At 37.0% G+C, this 21,960-nt stretch overlaps 1 protein-coding gene and 1 pseudogene across 1 annotated transcript; both read right to left on the bottom strand.

The window, feature by feature from the left end:
* The window catches only part of LOC113362437, a 68,214-nt pseudogene that overhangs the window by 22,738 nt on the left and 23,516 nt on the right, over positions 1-21,960 (bottom strand).
* LOC113317755 (RHOMBOID-like protein 13) lies at positions 2,609-4,154 on the bottom strand. Its single transcript, XM_026565896.1, has one exon. It carries the CDS (start codon positions 3,811-3,813, stop codon positions 2,998-3,000), a length of 816 nt encoding a protein of 271 aa, XP_026421681.1. The 5' UTR covers positions 3,814-4,154; the 3' UTR covers positions 2,609-2,997.

The following is a 21,960-nucleotide window of genomic DNA, read 5'->3' as shown; positions in this document are numbered from 1 at the left end:
TGTCTGTTTAAAAGGAAAAACTTCTGAAGATCGAAACCAAACTAAAAAGGGAAAAGCTTCGAAAGATTTGTTTAGGTGAAGCTTCCAAAAATAGGTTCGCACCGTGTTTGACGGGCGATCTAGATCTGAGTCAACCTCTGACTCGTCGCAGTCATACCAGCTGCCGGACCGTATATTTTTAATTTTGAAGTCAGACCTGACTCAGACCTAACTCCCGATTCGCAGTTTAAGTCGGGCAACAAAATTCCCTTGACTCATTGGACAAAGCCACTGACTCACATATTTTTGAATCAGTTGAGTATGTGACTCAAAACAAGCATATCAAGTGAAATTTGACTCAATCATGTGATTTTTTGTCAGATCCAGACAAGTCATATCTAAACGAGTCAGCTGTAAACAAACAGGTGTAAGTTGGTTTAGACTTTAGAGCTCTTGCCATTGATAAGGTCTAAAAGCGAACAATTTTGGGGCTTGGGTTATTACTATCTAAGGTTAGTGCCAGTTTAAAGAAGCAGAAAACCGGAGTTAAAGCCCCCATATGCCATGTAACTGCAAAGATTGTCTTCTCAAACCAAAGTTCTTTTGCAATGACCATCTCTGTCCATAGTTTTAAAATCTGAAGGAGAGAATCTGCTCCTACCTTTAAAAGAAGTATACAATGGATGCCTTAAATAGCTAATAATATGGTACAGCAATAATGTCCATACAATTTAGTTTTTACTAATGGTTTCAAGCAAGACACCCATGTGCACCTTGAATCTGATGTCCTGCAAATTAGAGATCTCTCGTAAACTACTGAACCAATTTCTGTTTCTTCTTATTATATATGGCTGCTTAACACATTGTTCGTAATTTTGTAATACTTCTGTTAGCAATTTCACTAGATTGGTAACCTCGTGTGGAATTTAATAACTTCTTACGACAACTTTGAAATAAGCTTATCCATTCAAGTAAAAACGTCTAAACTCTAAAGTTAAAAAAGAAACTAAATTAAATTAAATAAAAAAAATACAACTCTGACCCATTAAAATAAGAATGCCATAAAACTCAAAGTCCATCGCTAAACTCAATCACTGATAAGGGTTAATAGTAAAACCAAGCAGCAATGCCAGCAACAATCCCTGCCAAAATTGCCTTCTTTCTAGGCCAAAATTTCCTGACATATAGGTTGCACTCACTGCACAAACCGTCATAGCAGAAATTACTGACGCTAACTCCCTTACACATGCCGCTAATCTTCCGTGCCAATTCTTTGTTGCTGCCAAGAACATTATTGATAATCCCTTCATTACAGAGAATTTTCACATCTTTTTCCGAGTTCATCAAGTTATCTAATATTAAAACATAAGATGTCATCTCATGTGTCGACTTCCCATCACATTGCTCGAACGCTATAATATTCCTCAAAAGAACATATGTATTCTCATCGATATAAAAAGATGGTATCTCAAGACTCCCATTGTTGAACTGAATATCTAGTAAACCATCAGAAACTTCTCTTCTCTTTAAATTGACTCCACCTTCTTTAAGATCGGTGATACAAGAAGTTAACTCCCATCTTGGAGAGTTCCTTGCTTTCTCTCTTCGTGTCGTCTCGGGCAGTAGACTTATGCGTAAAAGATCTAATATATGCCTAGGTTGTGCTCTAGAATCTGTTTGACTGCCTTGAGATGCAGTTGACACTGCTTGTCCTGACCTAGTTTCCCTTACATGTGGTAACATACATTTAAAGAAACGAATAATAAGCTTGTTAAGCTTATCACTAGCTCGAGCTTTTCTAGATATTCCAAGGGTTAAACTATAAAGTTTGAGAAGAACAACATAAGGAATCTGATTCTCAAGTAAAATTAGATCATGTTGTAAACTAGAAAGCATCCAAGCACTGGAAAATATTGGATCGTTTTTATCAGCTCTAGCAACTTCATCAGCATTTCTCATTATTAATTCCAGTACGAAGCAACCGTCAAGTATCATCCTTTTAACAAAATCTCCAGAAACTTGATACCTACGGAGACCATGGTAACATTCAATAGCTTGGGTTCTTACCTCTTTGACAGCTTTAATCAAGTCTGGATATGATGACAATGATGGCTGACGATGGAGGAAAGCTTTAACATAATGAATCTTGTAACGTTCCATGGAGTGAGGTCTATTTTTATCTATTTGATTATAAGGCCCGATTGCTAAAATTTCAGGTTTGTATGCTGCCTCGTCCTGCTCTAGAATATGCAAGAATTTGGTGATGTTACTTTCACATGACTCTAACGCCCTTAAAGATTCGCTTATTCTATCATCACTCATTTTCTCTATGCCCGCAAAGCTAGATCAATTTCCTTTGCAGGTGAAGCTTCTAAAAGCAAGCACCTTTGGGACTGAATGTTTTTGGGCTTGGGTTATTACTACCTAAGGTTGTAAGATAAGGGACAGTTTTGCAGGTGTTATCATGCAAACAACCAAGATAGCTTGATCAAAGCTGTGCTGCAACAAACATCAAGTTATTATCCTCTAAAGAACAATCATTCATTCCCGAAAAATAAAAATAAAAATAAAAATAAAAAAAATACTCAGCTCAAACCACCATTGCTGCTATAATCTAACTTGGAAGCCAAGCTCATACTGCGGATTTTTTCTGAAGCTGGTACATTTCATATCGTATAACAGAAGCACAACTGCACAAGTTATTTTCACTACATCTACTATAAGTCTAAAATGAACTTATTCAAACATGTCAAGTACAAAACTGATGCATCTCATAAGTTCAAATGTGTAAGCTAAGACACCGCCTTCGTTACCCTATAGGGTTTTCCAGTGGAATGAAATAACTGGTACTAAAAAAACCTGCACAGAGCATTAGAATTTGGAGCAAGTCCGAAATTTCATACCTCACAAGGAAAATAATAGAAACCTTACTGTTTTTGCTATAAAATTCCCAATATGCAAGTGATTTACAGTTATATTGATTTCTTATGCAAAGAAAGTTGCATATTTCATAACAAATCAGACAAGTTCGGAACCAGCCAGTGGTACTGCACCCATCTGCAGAGTTCTACCATTTCCAGCTGCAACAAAACCCACAGAAGGAAACGAAGAATCCGCAACAGATTCAATTTCAATAAACTCAAAATTGAAAGTGCCAGATTTCTTCAAACTGAACACAAAAATAAATACAATCCATCCTAGCATTGTAATAGCCCAGTAATTATTCATCCCGTGTATCAAACCCCATCCAATAGAGTACCCGACAATAATCCCCGACAAATGACCAAGAAAGCTTGCTTGTGGCACCATGATCGAAGTAAATATCAGTGATTCAAAAGGCGCAAAACTGATAGGAAGTGACAGAACCCCAAACAAATTAAGCTTCGATGATGGTTGTTTAACAGCTAGTATCGTCATCCACCCAAACACAACACAAGAATACCCAACAGCCGTAACTCTCCGAAAATATTCCAACTTAAACTTTTGAATCAAAACATGATAAGTCCCTAAAACCAAACCCCCGGACAACACAACCAGAACAAGCGTATAATGAAGATAAAACTCAACACCCAGCCCCATAACATCCAAACTCTCCACCACCCCAAGACTCCAAAGTGCACTCATATTGAAAACCAAATGAATAACACTAATATGCGAAAATGCCGATGTTATAATCCTCCAATGATGCCCTTCTAATGCCGAATCATAATTCAAACCAACATGTGAATACCCAATGTTTTTCTTCTGTATATAAAACCAAATTGCACTACATATCCCTATAATACAACTTGTTGCTGGCTTTTCCCAAATCTCATAGAACAATGGCTTCCCCATTTTCACCCTAAAAATCTAGGGTTTTAACCTCAATCCAAATTCTACAAATTGCAAATCCAACTGTTTCAATCACAATTAACCCTTTATTCTAAAGTTTCTTCCCTATTTCAAGATATATGAACTAAATCAGATGCCCTAAGAAGTTTCTTGAATCACAGTATATGAAATTTCACACATATGAAGCTCAAATTACACCATTCAAATCATCAACAGACATAAATGTGAAAAAATTTGCAGGAATTTCGATATTTGAAAGCCGAATCTTACCTGATGGGATCTGAAATTGAAGATCAACTAGGGTTTTACGAAGAGATCGCTTTCCAGTCGGTTCTAGAACTGTTTTCTTCTTCTCCTTTGGACTGTCGGATACGTGTAAGAAAGAATGTTCTAGTTCTCGTCGGTGAAATTTACTAAAATTACCCTCGCAATTTCTTAGAATTACCTATTTGTCCCTTTACTTAAGGCACTCTCTCTTTGGATGAGAGCACACATCTTAGAGGTGCCATAAATTCTTAGGTTGGTCTAGTGGTTGCGGTTCAACCTTCTACTTAGGCCTGTCAATATTTGTCCGATATCCGGTATTCGTTTCCGAGTATTCGAGATCCTATAGAATTTTATCCGTTTTATCGGATATTTCTTCCTTAACATATCGGAAACGGATTAGACCCAATCCGAAATGTTAATATCCGATATCCGATAGTATAGGAACTTATTTGTAATTTATCCTAATTTCGAGTCTAGTATCGGATATTGTCGGATAAATATCCCATAAGTGTCAATTATGAAAATGTTTTACAAGGGTTTTTAAACTTTTTTGTTATAACCGGATACTATCGGATATTTATCGGATATCCGAAATCTTAGCCTATCGGAATCGATATCTGATTTTGATATCCTATAGGATATTATCGAATATCGAATATCCGGTAGTGCTTAACATGTCGGATATCGGATTTCTAAATATCCGACGGATATTTTTCCATTGACAGGCCTCAAAGTCTACGTCACCTTGAAAGGTAGTTAAGTTTAATGGGTCGAAGAGATCCAAATGAAAAATGCTTCACGGTTTATGACCAGTGGCGGAACTGGAAAATAAGGGTGGGATGGCTTGAAAACTAATTGGATTTGGTTGGGGTGGCTTAAGCCTATGTTTAGGCTTGATTGTTTTTTTGCCAAACTCAAAAGTGAAAACTACAGTCACACCCATTTTTTAGATTTCCTCCACTGTCAAACCCACCGTCCCAAAAGTTCAGGGGCGCACTCATATTTTCGTGAAAAATTATTAGCAAACCCATTATTAAGAAAATTGAAATGAATGAATATACTTTTGGAAATCATCAAAAATGACAGTATCGGGAACGATCTCACTGAAACCCGATACCGCATCTAGTTCAATACTGTTTGAACCTGCAATTATTCATATCATCCAAAATTTGACGAGTAGATAGATCACCGATCTCTATCAGTAAAGACAGAAAGAACAAAAAGAGAGATGAAGATAAACCTGTTTGAATAGAGGATGAAGAACTCCCGGTGGAAGCAGCAACACAAATTTGAGGGAATGATCTTCTAATCTTTTGAAATTTGAGGTGATTTGGTTGGAATTTGATGAGTCTGCTACATTTTCTTGATTTGAGAAGAGATAGTGATGGGGAAGATGATTATCATAGATTTATAAACATTTTTTATTCAGAGAAAATGTGGAAATGGATGAAGAAGAAGATTGAGAGAGTAGTTATTTATTTTGGTATCGTTAGTATCGAATTAGATTCCACATGAAGACTGAGAGAGGATAATGTTTGTTTAATTTACCGACTGACACTATTTGGTTTCATTTTAAGATGTTGATTTTTGAGATTCCCTTTGTAGGTGAACTTGATGATAAACTTTACAAGAGAAGAAGTGAAATCATGACGAGCTCAGTTTTATAAGCCTTTGGCTAATGAAATCAGCTAACACAACTAAGAATGTAATAAGCTTTAAACTACGCGCCGCGTATGTAAATCAACTCAATTTTGATGCATAGGACCCTACTAAACTAAAGTTCAAAATGTAATGGATAAAATACTATATCCTATCAAGGTGACACCAATCATCTAGCGCATGAAAGAGTGTGTTGCTATGCGTCGAAACTAGTTGAAGAAATAAAATTTGGAAAAGGAGATGGAAGTGTAGATGGGTTTTGTGTGCGTGTGACGTGCATTTAGAAGAAAATAGAGGTGTGAATAGGTGATGCATGACCAAAATTTGTTGCATAACTTGTTATGCATTCTCGAAATTGGTTGCATAACACGTTATGCAGTTTTTTTTTGTTTGCATAACTTGTTATGCAGTCTAGAAAATGGTTGCATAATACGTTATGCAGCTAGGTTTTCCTTAGTATTGAAACCAACAAAAAATAAGGTTGCATAACTTGTCATGCACCTACAATAATATCTACATAACATGTTATGCAGTCGTGAAAATAGATGCATAACCTGTTATGTATCCGAAAATATGACTGCATAATGCATTATGCTTCGAGAAAATTGTTGCACAATCTTTTATGCATCGAGAAAATAGATGCATAACCTGATATGCATCCGTAAATATGGATGCATACTGCATTATGCATCCATTTTTTATGTACGCACTAAAATCAACCAAAACAATGGTTACATAACTTGTTATAGATGCATAACTTTGTTATGCAATCGAGAAAATGGCTGCATTATTCGTTATGCGTCTGCAGAATGTGTTATGCATCTTTTTTGGTGGTTGCATAATGGTTATGTAGACAGTTTTCGAAAATTTTGCCTAAAATGATGATCACCTCCGACTTTTTCGTGAAAAACAAAAATTTGATATTGTTGTTTGTATTCGTCGCGTAGCTTTCTTAAAAAGATTTCCAACGATATAAAATTTGTTAAATTCCAAGGCGCGGATTTTTAGATATGTTATATCCAAGTTTGTTTTATAATTATACCCCTGAAAAACTAGTTGCATAACGAGTTATTCCTGAAAAATTAGTATGCATAACGAGTTATGTATTGATTCTTAATAATTTTGGATAATTTTGGGTGTCACGGTACCTAAAATTAATTGTGGGCCTGACAATGAAAATATTATTTCTTTTGGGTCTGTGCCTAAGTTTCCCAACTCAAAACCATGGTGAAATGGTGAGTTTTTTTGGACCTTGGACAGCCCAAATCTATATGCAGTTCCGCCCCTGTTTATGACTTAAGGAGATATTGTGGTATAAAATCTGGGTTAAGCAATTGCTTCTCAAAAATCTCTTTCAGGCTTGATGCTCAGGATGTAGAAGGAGTTACACAAGAGGTATAGTGTGGCAGTTACATCACCAGTTGTTAGAGGCACGACAAACTCTTCACGAACTAACAGGAAATAACCTAGTTGGTCAGGGGTCGAACTCTCAAGTTATAGGTTAGAAGTTCGATTCCATGTTTTCCGTGTAAAAAAAAAGAAACAAAAAAACCAAAGGTAAAACTTTTCACCAGTTTGATTTTCAGGCTATCGTTGCTAAGTTAGCTTGCAACAGAATGGCAACAAAGGAACCTTATACTAGGCCACCATATTGTATTAGGCACCAACTTTTTTAAGGAAGTCAAGTTATAACTACCGGTCAAGCTTAAATAAAAGCATAAAAAAAGAAGAAGAAGATATTGCATGTGGCATATCTTGTGGTGCTAAGTTCCATGGTAACATCGGACATAGTTAGAGATGATGGCATGTATAATTACTCTTTAAATCTAATTAGATAGATGATGGCATGTATATTTTTACTCTATAAGTCTAAGTAGATTGATCAGCCATAGACTATAAAAATTATTAATTACCACCTAATGTGGACAAATGCCGTTTTTGGTTGTAAGTTGTAACAGAAGACACCAACCATTAAACACATTTCTTGTAATTTGTTCAACCACTAATTAATCACTTTGTCAAACAAAATTCAATACCAACTCCCCTTTAATGAGCATATAAATAAAACATTTTGAGAGACATACCAAACCACTATGTTGTGTTAGTTAAGTTTCAGTAAGGGGATGCCAAACAACAGAATCCGTCCGATGATAGTAGTTGATGAGTGGCGTGGTTCGCGGTTGAATAACTCGTATGGCGGGCACAATCAAGAGCCGTTATTGATAGACACGATTGAGATTTATCATCGGAATGGAAGTACTCGACATGATTTTCATGTCAGACAAACTTTTCTGAATAGCTATCAGTTTTCTGCTCCTGCTGAAGAAGAAGGATTTAAAGAGAAGGTTAAGAAAGCTGTGAAGGAGATCAACAAAGTTGCTGTGTCTGTTTTGGTGGAACTTAGACGCAACATGTCTTCGAGGCGACTGAGAACTAAGATTCTCCGATTGAAGTCGTCTCATGTGTCACCTGTCCGCCTTCTTCGGAGTCTCACACATCGATCAAAGTAAGGAAAATCAGATCTTAGCAGGGTTTCAGGTTCGTGACTGTGATGTTTTACTGAAGTACGTACATGGTATTGTGGTTGTATATGCATTACTAGATTAACTTATTACTTATATATACGAATAAAATTGATATCTACATATTATAGTAAAATTACTAATTCGAAAACTAGTTCAACCTTATTATATATGGTTGAGAACCGAATTCTCTAAATGATTGGAATCTCACAATAGAAGTACAAAAAAGTATCTTGATTGTCAACTTCAATTATGCAATTAAACAACAATCCCAAAACGGAACAAATCAGTCATGGAAAGTGCTATCTCGACCCCTAATTAATTTGATATACTATCAACTTGCATGCATAAGAATGGACATAATAGAATTCGCTATATGGCAGAAGAATATCCTTTCAATAAGTGTTTGCTTTGCGGCAGCATCAATTTTGTCTAACAAATGCTGCTGGGATAACCGAACTATACTCTGATCAGATTTTGTAAAGACATGGCAGCTCTCAAGTCTCAAATAGTAATTTAGTGTCTCATGCTTCAACTAAATCCCATTATTTACCACACCTACATTACCAACCTGACTTGTTCCATGATGATGATCTGTAGGAGCAACGTCATCTATGCTTGCTTCTGAGTGGCTAGTGGATGAGCTCCTGGCAAGAGCACATTCGACGAGCACAACAAGCTTTGGATGGGTTGCACGTAGATGAGGAACTTGCATGATATGACGGCTATAATTAGGCCACTCTACCAACCGATCCACATACTGCTCTAATGCTTTTGTCCCAAATAGATACATCTTTGTATCTGCAAGGTTATGCAATGCATCCAGAACACCGCGAAGAGCGACGCCAAGGAGAAGATGGGATAAAAGGTGGTGCTTTATTAGTGATCCTGCGATTAAGTTCATTCACATTATACAAGTAGAATAGCGCAGTCCAAAAGGAATAACAAACATGTTACCACTTACGAGTACAGTGTGTGCATAATTACAATGCTTACCGAGGAGAACAGCAACAACTGAAAGCTCCTTGTAAGGATATTTAGGAAGAAACTTGTACTCCTCAAACAGATTACCTATCATACACGAATAGATAGAGTGGTTCTTTACCTCAGGAGATTCCTTGAAACGAAAAAGAACATGAACAAGTTCAATGGTGGTCAATTTCCCAGAGAATAACTTGTGAAAGTATGAATTAGCTTCTGCCTCTACATCTTTTGAATAAAATTCAGAAGCTCCATCACTTAGCTGCAGTTGATCATTGTTATTTTGGATTCTGGTATCCGGGTTTTCCATTTCTTTCAGGAGATGGACGCGAGAAAATCTTTGCAACGTTATAGGTGAGATTAGTGATTCTGGATAGACCTTCACGGAAATAACTCCTCCTGACAATAAAAAGTAAACCCTAAAAAATCGACCATATATAGAAAGACTAAACCACCAGTTTGGGTCCTACACGCTACACCCGCTACAAAAACAAGTTAATCATATGGGAGGGCGATTTTGGAGTCGATGTATATATATAGTAATAAGAACTTGAACTTATACTTCCTGTTTTTGGTCCGTTTCCACTTTCCATATTAAGATGGTTTCCATATCTGCGTGAAATTGAATCCGAAAACCCTTATTGGATGAACCGGTGAGTCCTACATGAATGTAAACCCACTGTAAAAACAAGTTACATGAGAGGACGGTTTTGGAATCCATGAGTGGCATAATTTGAGGTGGTATAATTCATTTGGCAGCATGCACAATCAAGAACAAGAACCATTATTTAACTCGATAAAATTGTTTATCATAAGAATGGCTGGCATTTCCTTCACTGACACATGAGATTTTAAACTAGAGGAGACTTGTGACAAGGTTCACAACTTGCTCTACGTATTCTTGTTAAAGCACTCTTATGATAGCTGTGAATGAGTGAGGGCAAAAGCGCTAAACTATTAAGTTGGAAAAAAATCAAGAAAAAGAAAAAGGAAAAGTGTGTTTCGAAGCGCCTAAAAATTAACGTAAAGAATCATAAATAGTGAAAACAAAAAGTCTAGAGCTGAAAAAACCAGATGAAACTCCACGCACAAATCCACCCCTCCACGTCTTCGGATGGGTGATCCATAAATTAAAAAAATAAATATATGTGAAAGACGGTTTTTACTTGTTTTCTCGGTCCCTAAAAAAACTGTAAAAATAAAAGAAAAATGCACGATGGTCTGTGGTGTGGACCTCCATAAATACTCAATCTAACATCACATCAAACAACGGCCACTCCACATTTCATATCGAGGTCAAATCGCAACTTAAGAGTATTCATCAGTCAAGAAAATAGAACTAAAGAGCGACCAAGACCATTAATTAGTTTATACTAGTGTAAACGGGAAACAGTTTTGTTAGATCCATGAAAAATTTGCACCGTGAATGCACCGAGGGAGATTGTACGGACTCAGGGCAGCATTTGGTGCATTGAAATATAGGTGGGGCAGAAGTTAGTCCCATCCATCCTATCACATCCTCTACCTTGGTGCATTCACGCTGCAAATTCTTCGGTGAGTAACTCATTTTTAACTTGTCTAGACGCACTGAGAATTCCACTTCGATTTCTCTCCAGAGGGAATCGAACGGATTATACACAGTTTGCTTAGCATCGAGATATGTGCGGACAGAAATGGAACCCGCCAGATCTGCCTCAGTGTAAGGGACGAAGTCAATCTAAACATTTTGATCATTTTCAGATGGAAAATCATTAGATGTCAGGACTCACTATTGTCAGGAATTTCTAAGGGAATAATCACTGACAACCGCGAAATAACGGATCTTGAGATATTATGATGAATAATAAGTAAACCAAGCACAAGCAACTATGAAAATACGAGAAAGATAAATCAAATCACAAGACACAAGATTTATATTGGTTCGACCAATACATACAACTTGTATATATTGTCCACGTCCACTTTGAGCCGCACCAACTCAAATCCACTATAAAGGAAAAACAATTACAGCGTCGTGTGAATCCCAGCAAACTCTTGGTTACACCGCAACAATTATCCGAGACGATAACTTTGTCTCTTATTCCTCACCAATATGCTCTCACAACGAAACCCTACCTTTAGACCTAAAAGCTATACAAGAAATTTTTCACCGATCTCTTAATCGTTTTCTACACAATGTACAAATTCTATAAGGCCTAACTACCTATTTATATAGGTTACAAACTTGGCCACTAAGAATTCTAATCGATTTAGAAAGCTCCTTCCCTAAATAACCACGGCTAATTTTAGAAATTAATTAATTAGTGTTGGATAACTAACAACTATGTCACTAACCAGTCAACATGTTTTAAATTAATCATTATTAAATAAAAATTAAGAAGCACAAGTTTCGGGAAAGAAAATGTATGGACGAGCAAAGCAATTGAAAATACCCTTTGTTTATGATTAGAGAAGAGATACAATTTCTAGCCATCTCATTAGATAATAAACCTTCAAACCTTTAAAGCTAAAGATCACCCTATGGCTGCCACTAACAAGAACAATCATGATGACGGTGATGAAATTTCTAACGGGGGTGCAGGTCGCCACGGTTTAGGGAAGGGTATTCTCTATCAGTATCAAGGTTTTTGGCGTTCCGATGTCGGAATAGAAAGCCTCAAGTACTTTCAACAGAATTTCAAAGCCTTACATACTGATTTGATAATAGCAACACTGCCCAAATCAGGAAGCACTTGGCTTAAAGCATTAGCTTTCGCCGTCGTCAATCGAATCAATTACCCTTGCTCAAACAAAAACCACCAACACCCATTGCTTACTGTTTCACCCCATGACCTTGTTCCGTTCCTCGAATTTAAACATATTCTTCCAAATCATAGCCTTCTTTGACTTCGCTAAAACTAGTACTACTCCTCATGACCATGATCCTCGACTTGTAGCAACTCATGTCCCGTACGCTTCTTTAGCTGAATCCATTAAGGCTAACCCCTATGGTCTTCTAATCTAGCAGCTAGATTGGCCATCCACGTCAGCTAGGGCAACCTCCTAAGTTCTATGGGATGGCTAATCTAGCAGCTAGATTAGAAGACCATGTTAGCGGGACCACCATCTAGCGCTGAACGGTTCAGCGCTTTAAATCTCAGCAGTTAGATCAGAAAATTTTCTCCCAGAACGCTGAATGGTTCAGCGTTTTGGTTATCTTTTGAGCGCTGAACGATTCAGCTTTTGAAACTAGCTGCTAGTTGAACTACGAGCAAATGCTAAGAGAGAGAAGTAGCATGTACAGGTGTTAATTTTTTTTCCCACACTTACTTTTTGATTTGCAACACTTTTTGGCCAATCTAACAGCTCAATCTAGCCCATAGAGGTTAGCCTAAGAGTTTGATTATATGGACAAATTCACAAGTACCCTCTTTTTTGGTGAATGAGGACTAGAATTGAATTGAAGATGCCGAATCTTAATAAGTACACTTGTAGAGTGTATTTGTTTTTGACAAGTTGTTTCAAGTAGCCATATACAAATCCGTATGTCTAGCCAACATGCCAACAACAGCGATCGTAGCTGTACAGAAGTGATCCTGCCACTCCTACGGTTGACGCCTTGGTCATTGTATCAATGTCAACCAAGATTAAGATGGGCTTTATCATCCCCTTAGAGCAACTGCAATGGTGCGAGTATAATCAAAGATCAAAGACCAAAAAAAATGACCAAATTTGAGTTTAGTCTAGTGTGTGACGTTACGGGTGGAAGACTAAATTTGATCGAGCGTACACTATATATTCGCCTGGTGTGGGGCGTGGGCTATACGTCCGCCTGATTGGGGAGATTCTGAAGAAAAAAAAAAAAAGAAGTGGGGCGGAGGTATAAAGCCCTCCCCACTAAAATTGTTTTGGAAAACAAAGAATGGGGCGGGGTATAATGCCCGCCCCATACAAAATTAACAAAAAAAAAATGGGGCGTAGACTTTGCGTACGCCCCATGTGGAGCGTAGACTTTACGTACGCCTGGTGTGGTGCGGGGACTTTACGTACGCCTGGTGTGGGACGTAGATTATATAACCGCCTGGTGGTGGGGCGTGGACTATACCAACGCTCGACTATATTTGGGTTTAGTCTTGGTCCCAGACCAAATATACTCTGGGTGTTAATCGTCGATCAAATTTTGATCGATAATACGTTCCACTACGTCTGTTCAAAAGATCAAATATTTGGGTTTAGTCGCCCACTGTGTACGTTCTTAGACGCCTTAGTTGTGACTACTCTAGTATGCTCTGATTATTGTGCAACTATGTCTCCTATCTTGTATCTTTCGTGGCTGCTAGTACTTCTGTAAAGTAGACGCCTGACGTCATAGGCATTGAGGAAAACTTAAACAAATGAGTATATTACCAAATGGTCCCTATAGAAAGATAACATAACCAAATTAAAGATGAATAAACCTTAAGGTCGAACACCAAATATGGCTTTTAATTGGGTGTGCCAAATAACATATACTATTGTAAGAAATTATGTTTCTATCTACGTGTCTAAATTGATTATCCAAAAGAAAACAAAACATGCCTAGTGGAATCTGAAGGATTTATCAATTATATTTAAAGAATTCGAGGCTTACGAGTTTCGAACTCAGATATTTTTGGTTCATTATTTCAAGACTTTACCGCACACCGATCAACCTAAAAGTAAATCAGATTCCAAGCACGTGACTATGTGATACAGTGAGGAGGTTTTTTTATGGGTTTTGGTACCCATTTTCAGCCATGAACGTTATAGTGAAATTACCCAAAATTAGTGTTCAAACTCAACTCCACATTGCACTCAACTTTTTGGTTTATTATATTCTGATTGTAGTGCAACTGCAACTATGTCCTGTTGTATCTTTCATGTCACTTCAATTTATGGTGGTTGGGCTTCTGCCACTTCTTCCTATAGATAAGCTAAGCAAGGAATCGCCACCTTGATCAGCAAGCATCTTTTTCAACTTATAAACCCTTGTTTCTGATTTGAAAAGACAGGCAATTTCTAGCCATATACCAAGTCCCAATCACCCATGGCTGATACTAACAACAACCGTGATAATGGTACTGAAACTTCTCTTGATCTTTCTAAAGAGGGTGCTGGTCGCCATGGTTTAGGGAGTAATATTCTTTATCAGTATCAAGGTTTTTGGTGTTCCGCTGACGAAATACAAAGCGTCAAGGACTTTCAACAGAATTTCAAAGCTTTGGATGCTGATTTAATGCTAGCAACACTACCCAAATCAGGCAGCATTTGGTTGAAAGCACTAGCCTTTGGCATCGTCAACCGAATCAATTACCCTAATTCAAATAATTACCACCAACACCCATTGCTTACTGTTTCACCCCATGACCTTGTTCCGTTCATCGACTTTAAACATCTTCATCCAGATCATAGCCTTCTTGATTTCACCAAGACTAGTCCTACTCCTCATGACCATGATTCTCCGTGCAGACTTATTGCTACTCATGTCCCTTACCCTTCTTTAGCTGAATCCATTAAGAACCCAGCTATAAATTGCAAGATTGTTTACTTATGTAGGAACCCTCAAGACACCTTTATCTCTATGTGGGTTTTTATGAATAAAGTGAGGCCAGTAATGAACAATAACAATAGTTCTCTATCGATCGATGAAGCGTTTGAGTTTTTCTACGAGGGGGTCTCTCAATTCGGTCCGTTTTGGGACCATGTACTTGGCTACTGGAAAGAAAGTGTAGAGAACCCTCATAAAGTGTTGTTTCTAAAGTATGAAGATTTGAAGAAAGAACCAAAAATCCAAATAAAGAAACTTGCGGAATTCATGGGTTATAGTTTCTCTATAGAAGAAGAGAGAAGTGGAGTGATCGAAGATATAATAAGTCTATGTAGTTTTGAACACTTGAAGAATTTGGACGTCAATAAGAATGGGTATTGGCAAAATCTTATCGAAAGCAAAATCTATTTCAGGAAAGGTGAAGTTGGTGACTGGAAGAATTACCTGACACCTCTTATGGTTGACCGACTTGACCGTCTCATGGAAGAAAAGTTGCATGGATCAAGGTTAGTGTTTGAAAACTAACAATCTTTCTCGATACAGTGATATCAAATTATCGTGATGATCAGTATACTGCATATGTTCTTGTAATTATTTTGGAATTGTTAATTTCAAATAAAATGTTAAGATTGATTCAGGATTCAATCGTATTTCATCTTCGTTTATTGTAATATCAGTATATGAATAGCGGGTTGCACTTATATTCCACTCAACTCTAGTATGCTTTGATTATTGTACAGCTATGCCATGTTGCATCTTTCATGCCACTTCAATTTCTGGTGGCCTAACCTGCCGCTCCTATTGTTACGTATTGACGCCTTGAGCATGGAGAAAAACTCTAATAAAGGCGGTCAATTACCCAAATGGTCCCTAAATATTACCCACGGCTGCTATTAACAGCAATAATAATACCCGCCGCTGCTATATATTAACAGAAACAATGACACTGGAAATCAAATATCTATTGATCTGTCTGTTGTTAATTAGGAAAGATCTGCTCTAGCTTTTCTTTGTGTAAGGAAAAAGTGGGTTTCCTTTTTTTGGTCTGTGTTCCCCATATAGGGATATAGTCCGTGAATTGTAGTTACGTAGAAATCCCCCCTTTATATTCTGTGTCTTTTGTAAATCCCTCTCTCCGATGTTCCAGGGTTTCAAAAGCTGAAGAAAAATATCACAATTTCGGGGTTTCATCATCGGACGATTTCCAATATGAAGCGATTGTTGTTGTCAATGGCGATACCAGAGTTTCAGTTGTAGAGCCGGGGAAAGTTGGGATATATGTCGGTGGTCTTACAGCTTATGATGATCTTAGCCACATCGGTCATGCTCGTGCATATGTTTTGTTATATAACCTGTGACAACAACAATCGCTTGATTGAATAGAGAAATCACTTGAACGGTACCAAAGACCAATATTTAAGGATCAATCAATTTCAATCAACAACCAAAGGTTGGATTTATCAATTGACCGGTTCAATGCACAACCTGTGATATTTAAATTATATAACAAAATATAATGCGGAAAAAAAATAACACAGACACCAGAAGTTTTGTTAACGAGGAAACCGCAAATGCAGAAAAACCCCGGGACCTAGTCCAGATTGAACACACACTGTATTAAGCCGTTACAGACACTAGCCTACTACAAACTAACTTCGGTCTGGACTGTAGTTGAACCCCAATCAATCTCATACTGATTCAAGGTACAATTGCGCTCATTACGTCTCAGATCCCAGCAGGATACCACACACTTGATTCCCTTAGCTGATCTCACCCACAACTAAGAGTTGCTATGACCCAAAGTCGAAGACTTTAATAAACAAATCAGTATCACACAGAAAAGTCTACGGTAATAGATAAATCTGTCTCCCACAGAAATACCTACGAGTTTTTGTTCCGTCTTTTGATAAATCAAGGTGAACAGGAACCAATTGATAACCCGGACTTATACTCCCGAAGAACATCCTAGAATTATCAATCACCTCACAATAATCTTAATCGACTAGAGAAAGAAGATATTGCGAAATCACAAACGAAGAGCCGAAGGTGTTTGTGACTTCTTTTATATCTTGCCTATCGGAGAAATCAATCTCAAGACAATCTTATGATTTTGCTCAAATACGATAGAAACAACAAGATCAGAGCACGCAAGTACAAAGAAAATAGTTGGGTCTGGCTTCACAATTCCAATGAAGTCTTCGAGTCGTTAACCTACAAGGTTTCGAGAAGAAACCTAAGGTTAAAGGAGAATCGACTCTAGATAGTACAACTAGTATCACACAGGAGGTATGGGGATTAGGTTTCCCAGTTGTTAGAGTTCTCCTTCATATAGACTTTCAAATCAGGGTTTGCAATCTAAGTTACCTTGGTAACAAAGCATTCAATATTCACCGTTAGATGAAAACCTTATTAGATTCAAGCTAATATCTTTCAAACGTTAGATCGAAACTTAGTTTGTTACACATAAATGAAATGCATGTTTATTTAGGTTTGTGTAACCGTACCCAAACATGTACACTTAGTTGGTTCAACAGTAGTTAAACAAATGGTTATCCATATGAGCACTTCCATATCAACCATAATCTTCTTTACCACAACTAGTTCAAATGACTCAAATGAACTAGTTACAGAGTTGTTCAATTGCTTAGATCTTATAGAATTATACAAGACACAATCGAAGCAAAAACGATTTGATTCACTCGAATCAATTCATGAACTTTATAGCCACGGTTTGCAAGCATGCATTCCTTAGTTTATATAAGTTTAAGTTCACGAATAACCATTTTTAGAAACTAACCCACTCAAGTACGCATACTGGTAAGTACCCGTAATAAGTTTTTTTTCAGTTCACAAACTCTAGCAGAAATTCACGGGATGTGAACTTCCGACAGTACGCGTACTGGTACGCGGACTTTAGTTCCGGTTTTCCTGAGCAACAAAGTACGCATACTTTGGTTCAAGGAATAAGGACTTACACACGTATGTGTTACCGCACGATGCTTATATCCTTCCAAGGTTATATATTCTAAACTCTCATTTCATCGTTGGAACATTCTTAGAGGACGTTATATAGTTGTTATTCACAAACCATTTTTCGTCAAAGCAATTTTCAAATAATTGAAACTTAATATGACTTTCGTCATTAGTAAAGATGAACTTGGCCAAAGCGAAAGCTTACCAACACATATTTCGAGAAATAGATAAGCGAGATAAACTCGGCTCGAAATAGCAAATGTGTATAATCAAAGTCTATATAGCACTATGACTTTTATCTCAAGATATGAGATAGAGTAGATAGACTTTTGAGTGATAGATAAGTTCAAGTCTCCACATACCTTTTAGTTGATGAAGTTCCACAAGTTCCTTGAGTAGTTCTTCCTCTTTGTATGATGATATCCATGGAGTCTCAAGCTCAACTACACTTTCTATCCTAGCCCGAGACTTAGCTATAAGTAGACTAGAAATCAAGATTTATAGTTTTGATACTAACATTGACAAACATGCTTGAGATAGCAACGCATGCGAGTTCGACCGAGCAGTGCTCTAACAATCTCCCCCTTTGTCAATTTTAGTGACAAAACTATCAATACATATGGAATACATAATAAATAAATAAACTTTTGTAGCTTCACTTCCACATGTCTGATCTCCTTGGTTCTTCAACATTACTCGAAATCTTCGTCATTCCAAGTACTCCAATGATTCCAAAGGTTGTAAGTTTAGTATCATCGTTGTTGAAAATCCGTAGCTATAACAATGAGAAAACAAGAATTCTCAATCATTGTTATACAGTGTCATAGTATTATTACACAGCATCAAAGTTCAATTCTATCACAACTTCGACAACAATACTATGGTGATATGTATCACTCCCCCTTTGTCAATACTCCATTTCACATGGAAACCACTCCCCCTTACATAATGATCCGAAAACCATATGTATTTGTAGTGTGAACTACACATTAATTCTACCCCTTTTTGTCAATAAAATTGACAAAGGTACGAAAACTAATGGGATCCTAATGAAATATCCATAGAGACATTTCATGACCAAAAGAAAGCACATATAAACTTTTTAGATGCAATCATATAGCCGAAGTTAGATGCTTTCATCAAGGAGTTTATAAAGATACAAGATAACCCCTATAATATTCCACAGTCGCACTCCCCCACAAAGATTTGGCAATTAAGCACAAGTTCAATTAAGAACTCTCCCCCATAAAATGTCATTCCCGAAAGAACAACAAGAGCGACCTTATTTTCACAAGAAAAGAAGGATTTTTTTTGGACATAGGAAATCACATACGAATATGAATTTGAATCCAAAATACTCAATTAAATTAACCACAAGAAAACCCATAATTAATTTAATCGAAAATGCTCAACATAAGAGAACTTACAGAGACGCACAATATATACATAAAAATATGGATCGGGGAAGATCAATACTGCGGAACAGACAAGGATTCATCCTATTTTCCATCACTATTTGCACAGTGACATACAATAGACATAATCCTCGTAAACAAAAGTTTTATCCTTTTTCCATCAAAATATGACATAAAAGGCTTTAACTTTTGTAATGTCAAAAGTTCATTCATTCTTTTATCAAAACATGCATATCGACATATGAACGACTTAACTTTTGACAAGTATTAAAACTTATCATGGATGTAATACTTCTAGCATGAAGAAAAAACATTCAAAGTTAAATAAAAAGTTATTACAACCCTTAGAGTATCACTTAACAAAAGAAGTTTAACAACAGAAAACGAAGGAACTAAGCTTGATTACGATTATATTTCTCAGCAATCTTACACACATGTTCAGTTAATTCATGATGAATTCCCAACACGTAGCTCAGTTGTTCCTGAAGGCACTCGATTCTTTCATTAAGAAGATTGTCTTCAGAAGTGACTGGCTTTTTTATCTTGTTGATGTCTGTCTGGGATAGAGGAGAAGCATAACCAGTGCAGGTGCCAATCGGTTTAACCTTGAATTGACTGCAGATTCTACTGATAAGACATGGGAACCCAAGATTCTTTTTCTGCGAAACCATATGAATCATCTGACGAATAATCAGACCACAGAAATCAATCTCTTCACCAGAGATAAGATAACAAACCATCTCAGCAAGGGTTCTGCTCCATAGATTCTTATCAAGTGTACTTGGAGTCAGATTTGCAACATCCAATTTACCGAAGACCTTCAAATGAAAGCTAATGTTGTCAACAGATAACTTTCCCCCAGACCACGATTCACTTCTATTTAGAAGCAATTCGGATAGCTGGCCCTGAGTTGGTCTGTGATTCTCAGGTTGAGGAATTGCAAATGAGAGATCAAGATATAAGTTCAACAAATATGCAATCACTTCACGGTTTACCTCAAATGTTATCCCTCCAACCATTGTCTTGAAGCAACAACTGACTTTGTTGGCAGCATGCAGGTTAGCATAAAACTGGAAAGTCATCTCAGGATAGGAGGACCCAAGACCATCATGAATATAGCCCCACTCCTGTTGGTTCATAAACTGGTGAAACTCAGTTTCGCTAACATTACGATCATAAGCCCTTTCTATAACAAACTTCCCTTTAAGAAACTTGACATTTTTATTCCTAGCAAGACTAGTAAAGCTAATTTGAAGGTCAGGGTCATAAAAAGGTTGTAAAACGTCTAAACCAATTTCATCATCTTCAAACACATTATCACTATCTAAGTTTCGATTGGGTTGAGAACTTGAACTTTCACCACGGCTTAATCTTTTCCTAGAATCCATTTTTGCACAAAAACACAACAGAGAGGATGAACAACTTACTTAGTTCGTGAACTATTGTTGATGGTGGAGTTCAAAACCGGTGAGCAAAGTAAGAATCGTTCTTGACCCAACATGCAAAAGATTCTTCTAGTTATAAAGGTACAAACCAATCAAAATTGGTTATGAAAAGAGAATGATGAAAAAATGGTACATGAACAGATGGGTTTCTCAATCGTACTCGGACTTTGAAAAGAGAAGGTGAAGAGAACGAAGAGAAAAGTTTTATCTTTTAATGTGACAAACGGTGGAACTCGAACCGGATATGTTCGACTAGAACAATATTCATTCATATGAGTTCATAGTTCGTGAACTGCACAGCAAGGGCTCGTTTGTTTTGTGGGTTATTGCAGAACTATGAACAAGGATGTTTGGAGCAAGGATCAACAACACATTTTCCCGTAGTTCACAAGAACATCACTTTGCACACCATGACACCAAGAGATTGTTTCCTTCCAACAGCTTTCACATTTTCTAGTAGCGAGAGACACCTAAGGAACTGTCTTTATAAGGCTATCACAGAACAACAAGAGATCACCAAAAAGAATGAGTTTGTGATTTCTTGTTTTCCAACTTATAAAAGACATTTTCTGCAGATAGTTTATATTATTGTGAAGGAAAACTCTTTTAATAAAAAGAGACGTCCTAGATTCTCCATGAAAGAAGATAACACTAATATCTTGATATGAAGTATCAAGGATTGACAAATAACTCAAATCGTCCTTTGAGGTGATGTACTCAGACGCCTGAGATTTAAACTCTTCTTGTAAAACATTTAGTTAGTTATAACTCATTGGTTTACACAGAGGAGGAACAAAGGTCTTATTGATTAATACATCGATGTCGACCTCTACATGAATATTTTTTTATCATAACTTGATTTAGCCTGTCAAGAGACTCTTGTTCTTTCTGGAGAAATGAATCGACATCAGAAGAAAAGCTTTCAAGTTTTTTTTCAAGTCCTGAAAAAAATCGAGGGATTTAAAACCTGGTAGAGGTTTAGCCAGAATTTCTTCTACGGGTTGAATTAAATCAGACATGGAAGCAACTTCTGGAATCCCTGGATCTGGTGGTGCATTTATTGAGATAGCACTTCGGTCCATAGAGTCAGATCGCTACAAACATATACTTGTAAGGTCTTTAAACGTATTTTCCTGCTCTGATACCAATTAAAAAAGCGGGGGTCTAACAACCACGCCCAATATTTCGCTTAACAATCTGTATGGACAAACTCCAATATACTTTTAAGAGAATCAACTAGACAGTCAGACTCAATCTTAATGAAAATTATATCAAGGAGTTATATCTCACTTTATCGATTCAATACTTACTAAATCAAATAGAAATCTGCGAGTCTAATTGAA

The sequence above is a fragment of the Papaver somniferum genome, chromosome 1 (genome assembly GCF_003573695.1).
Source record: "Papaver somniferum cultivar HN1 chromosome 1, ASM357369v1, whole genome shotgun sequence".
NCBI lineage: Eukaryota > Viridiplantae > Streptophyta > Magnoliopsida > Ranunculales > Papaveraceae > Papaver > Papaver somniferum.
This window is presented reverse-complemented; position numbering and strand designations above follow the sequence as displayed.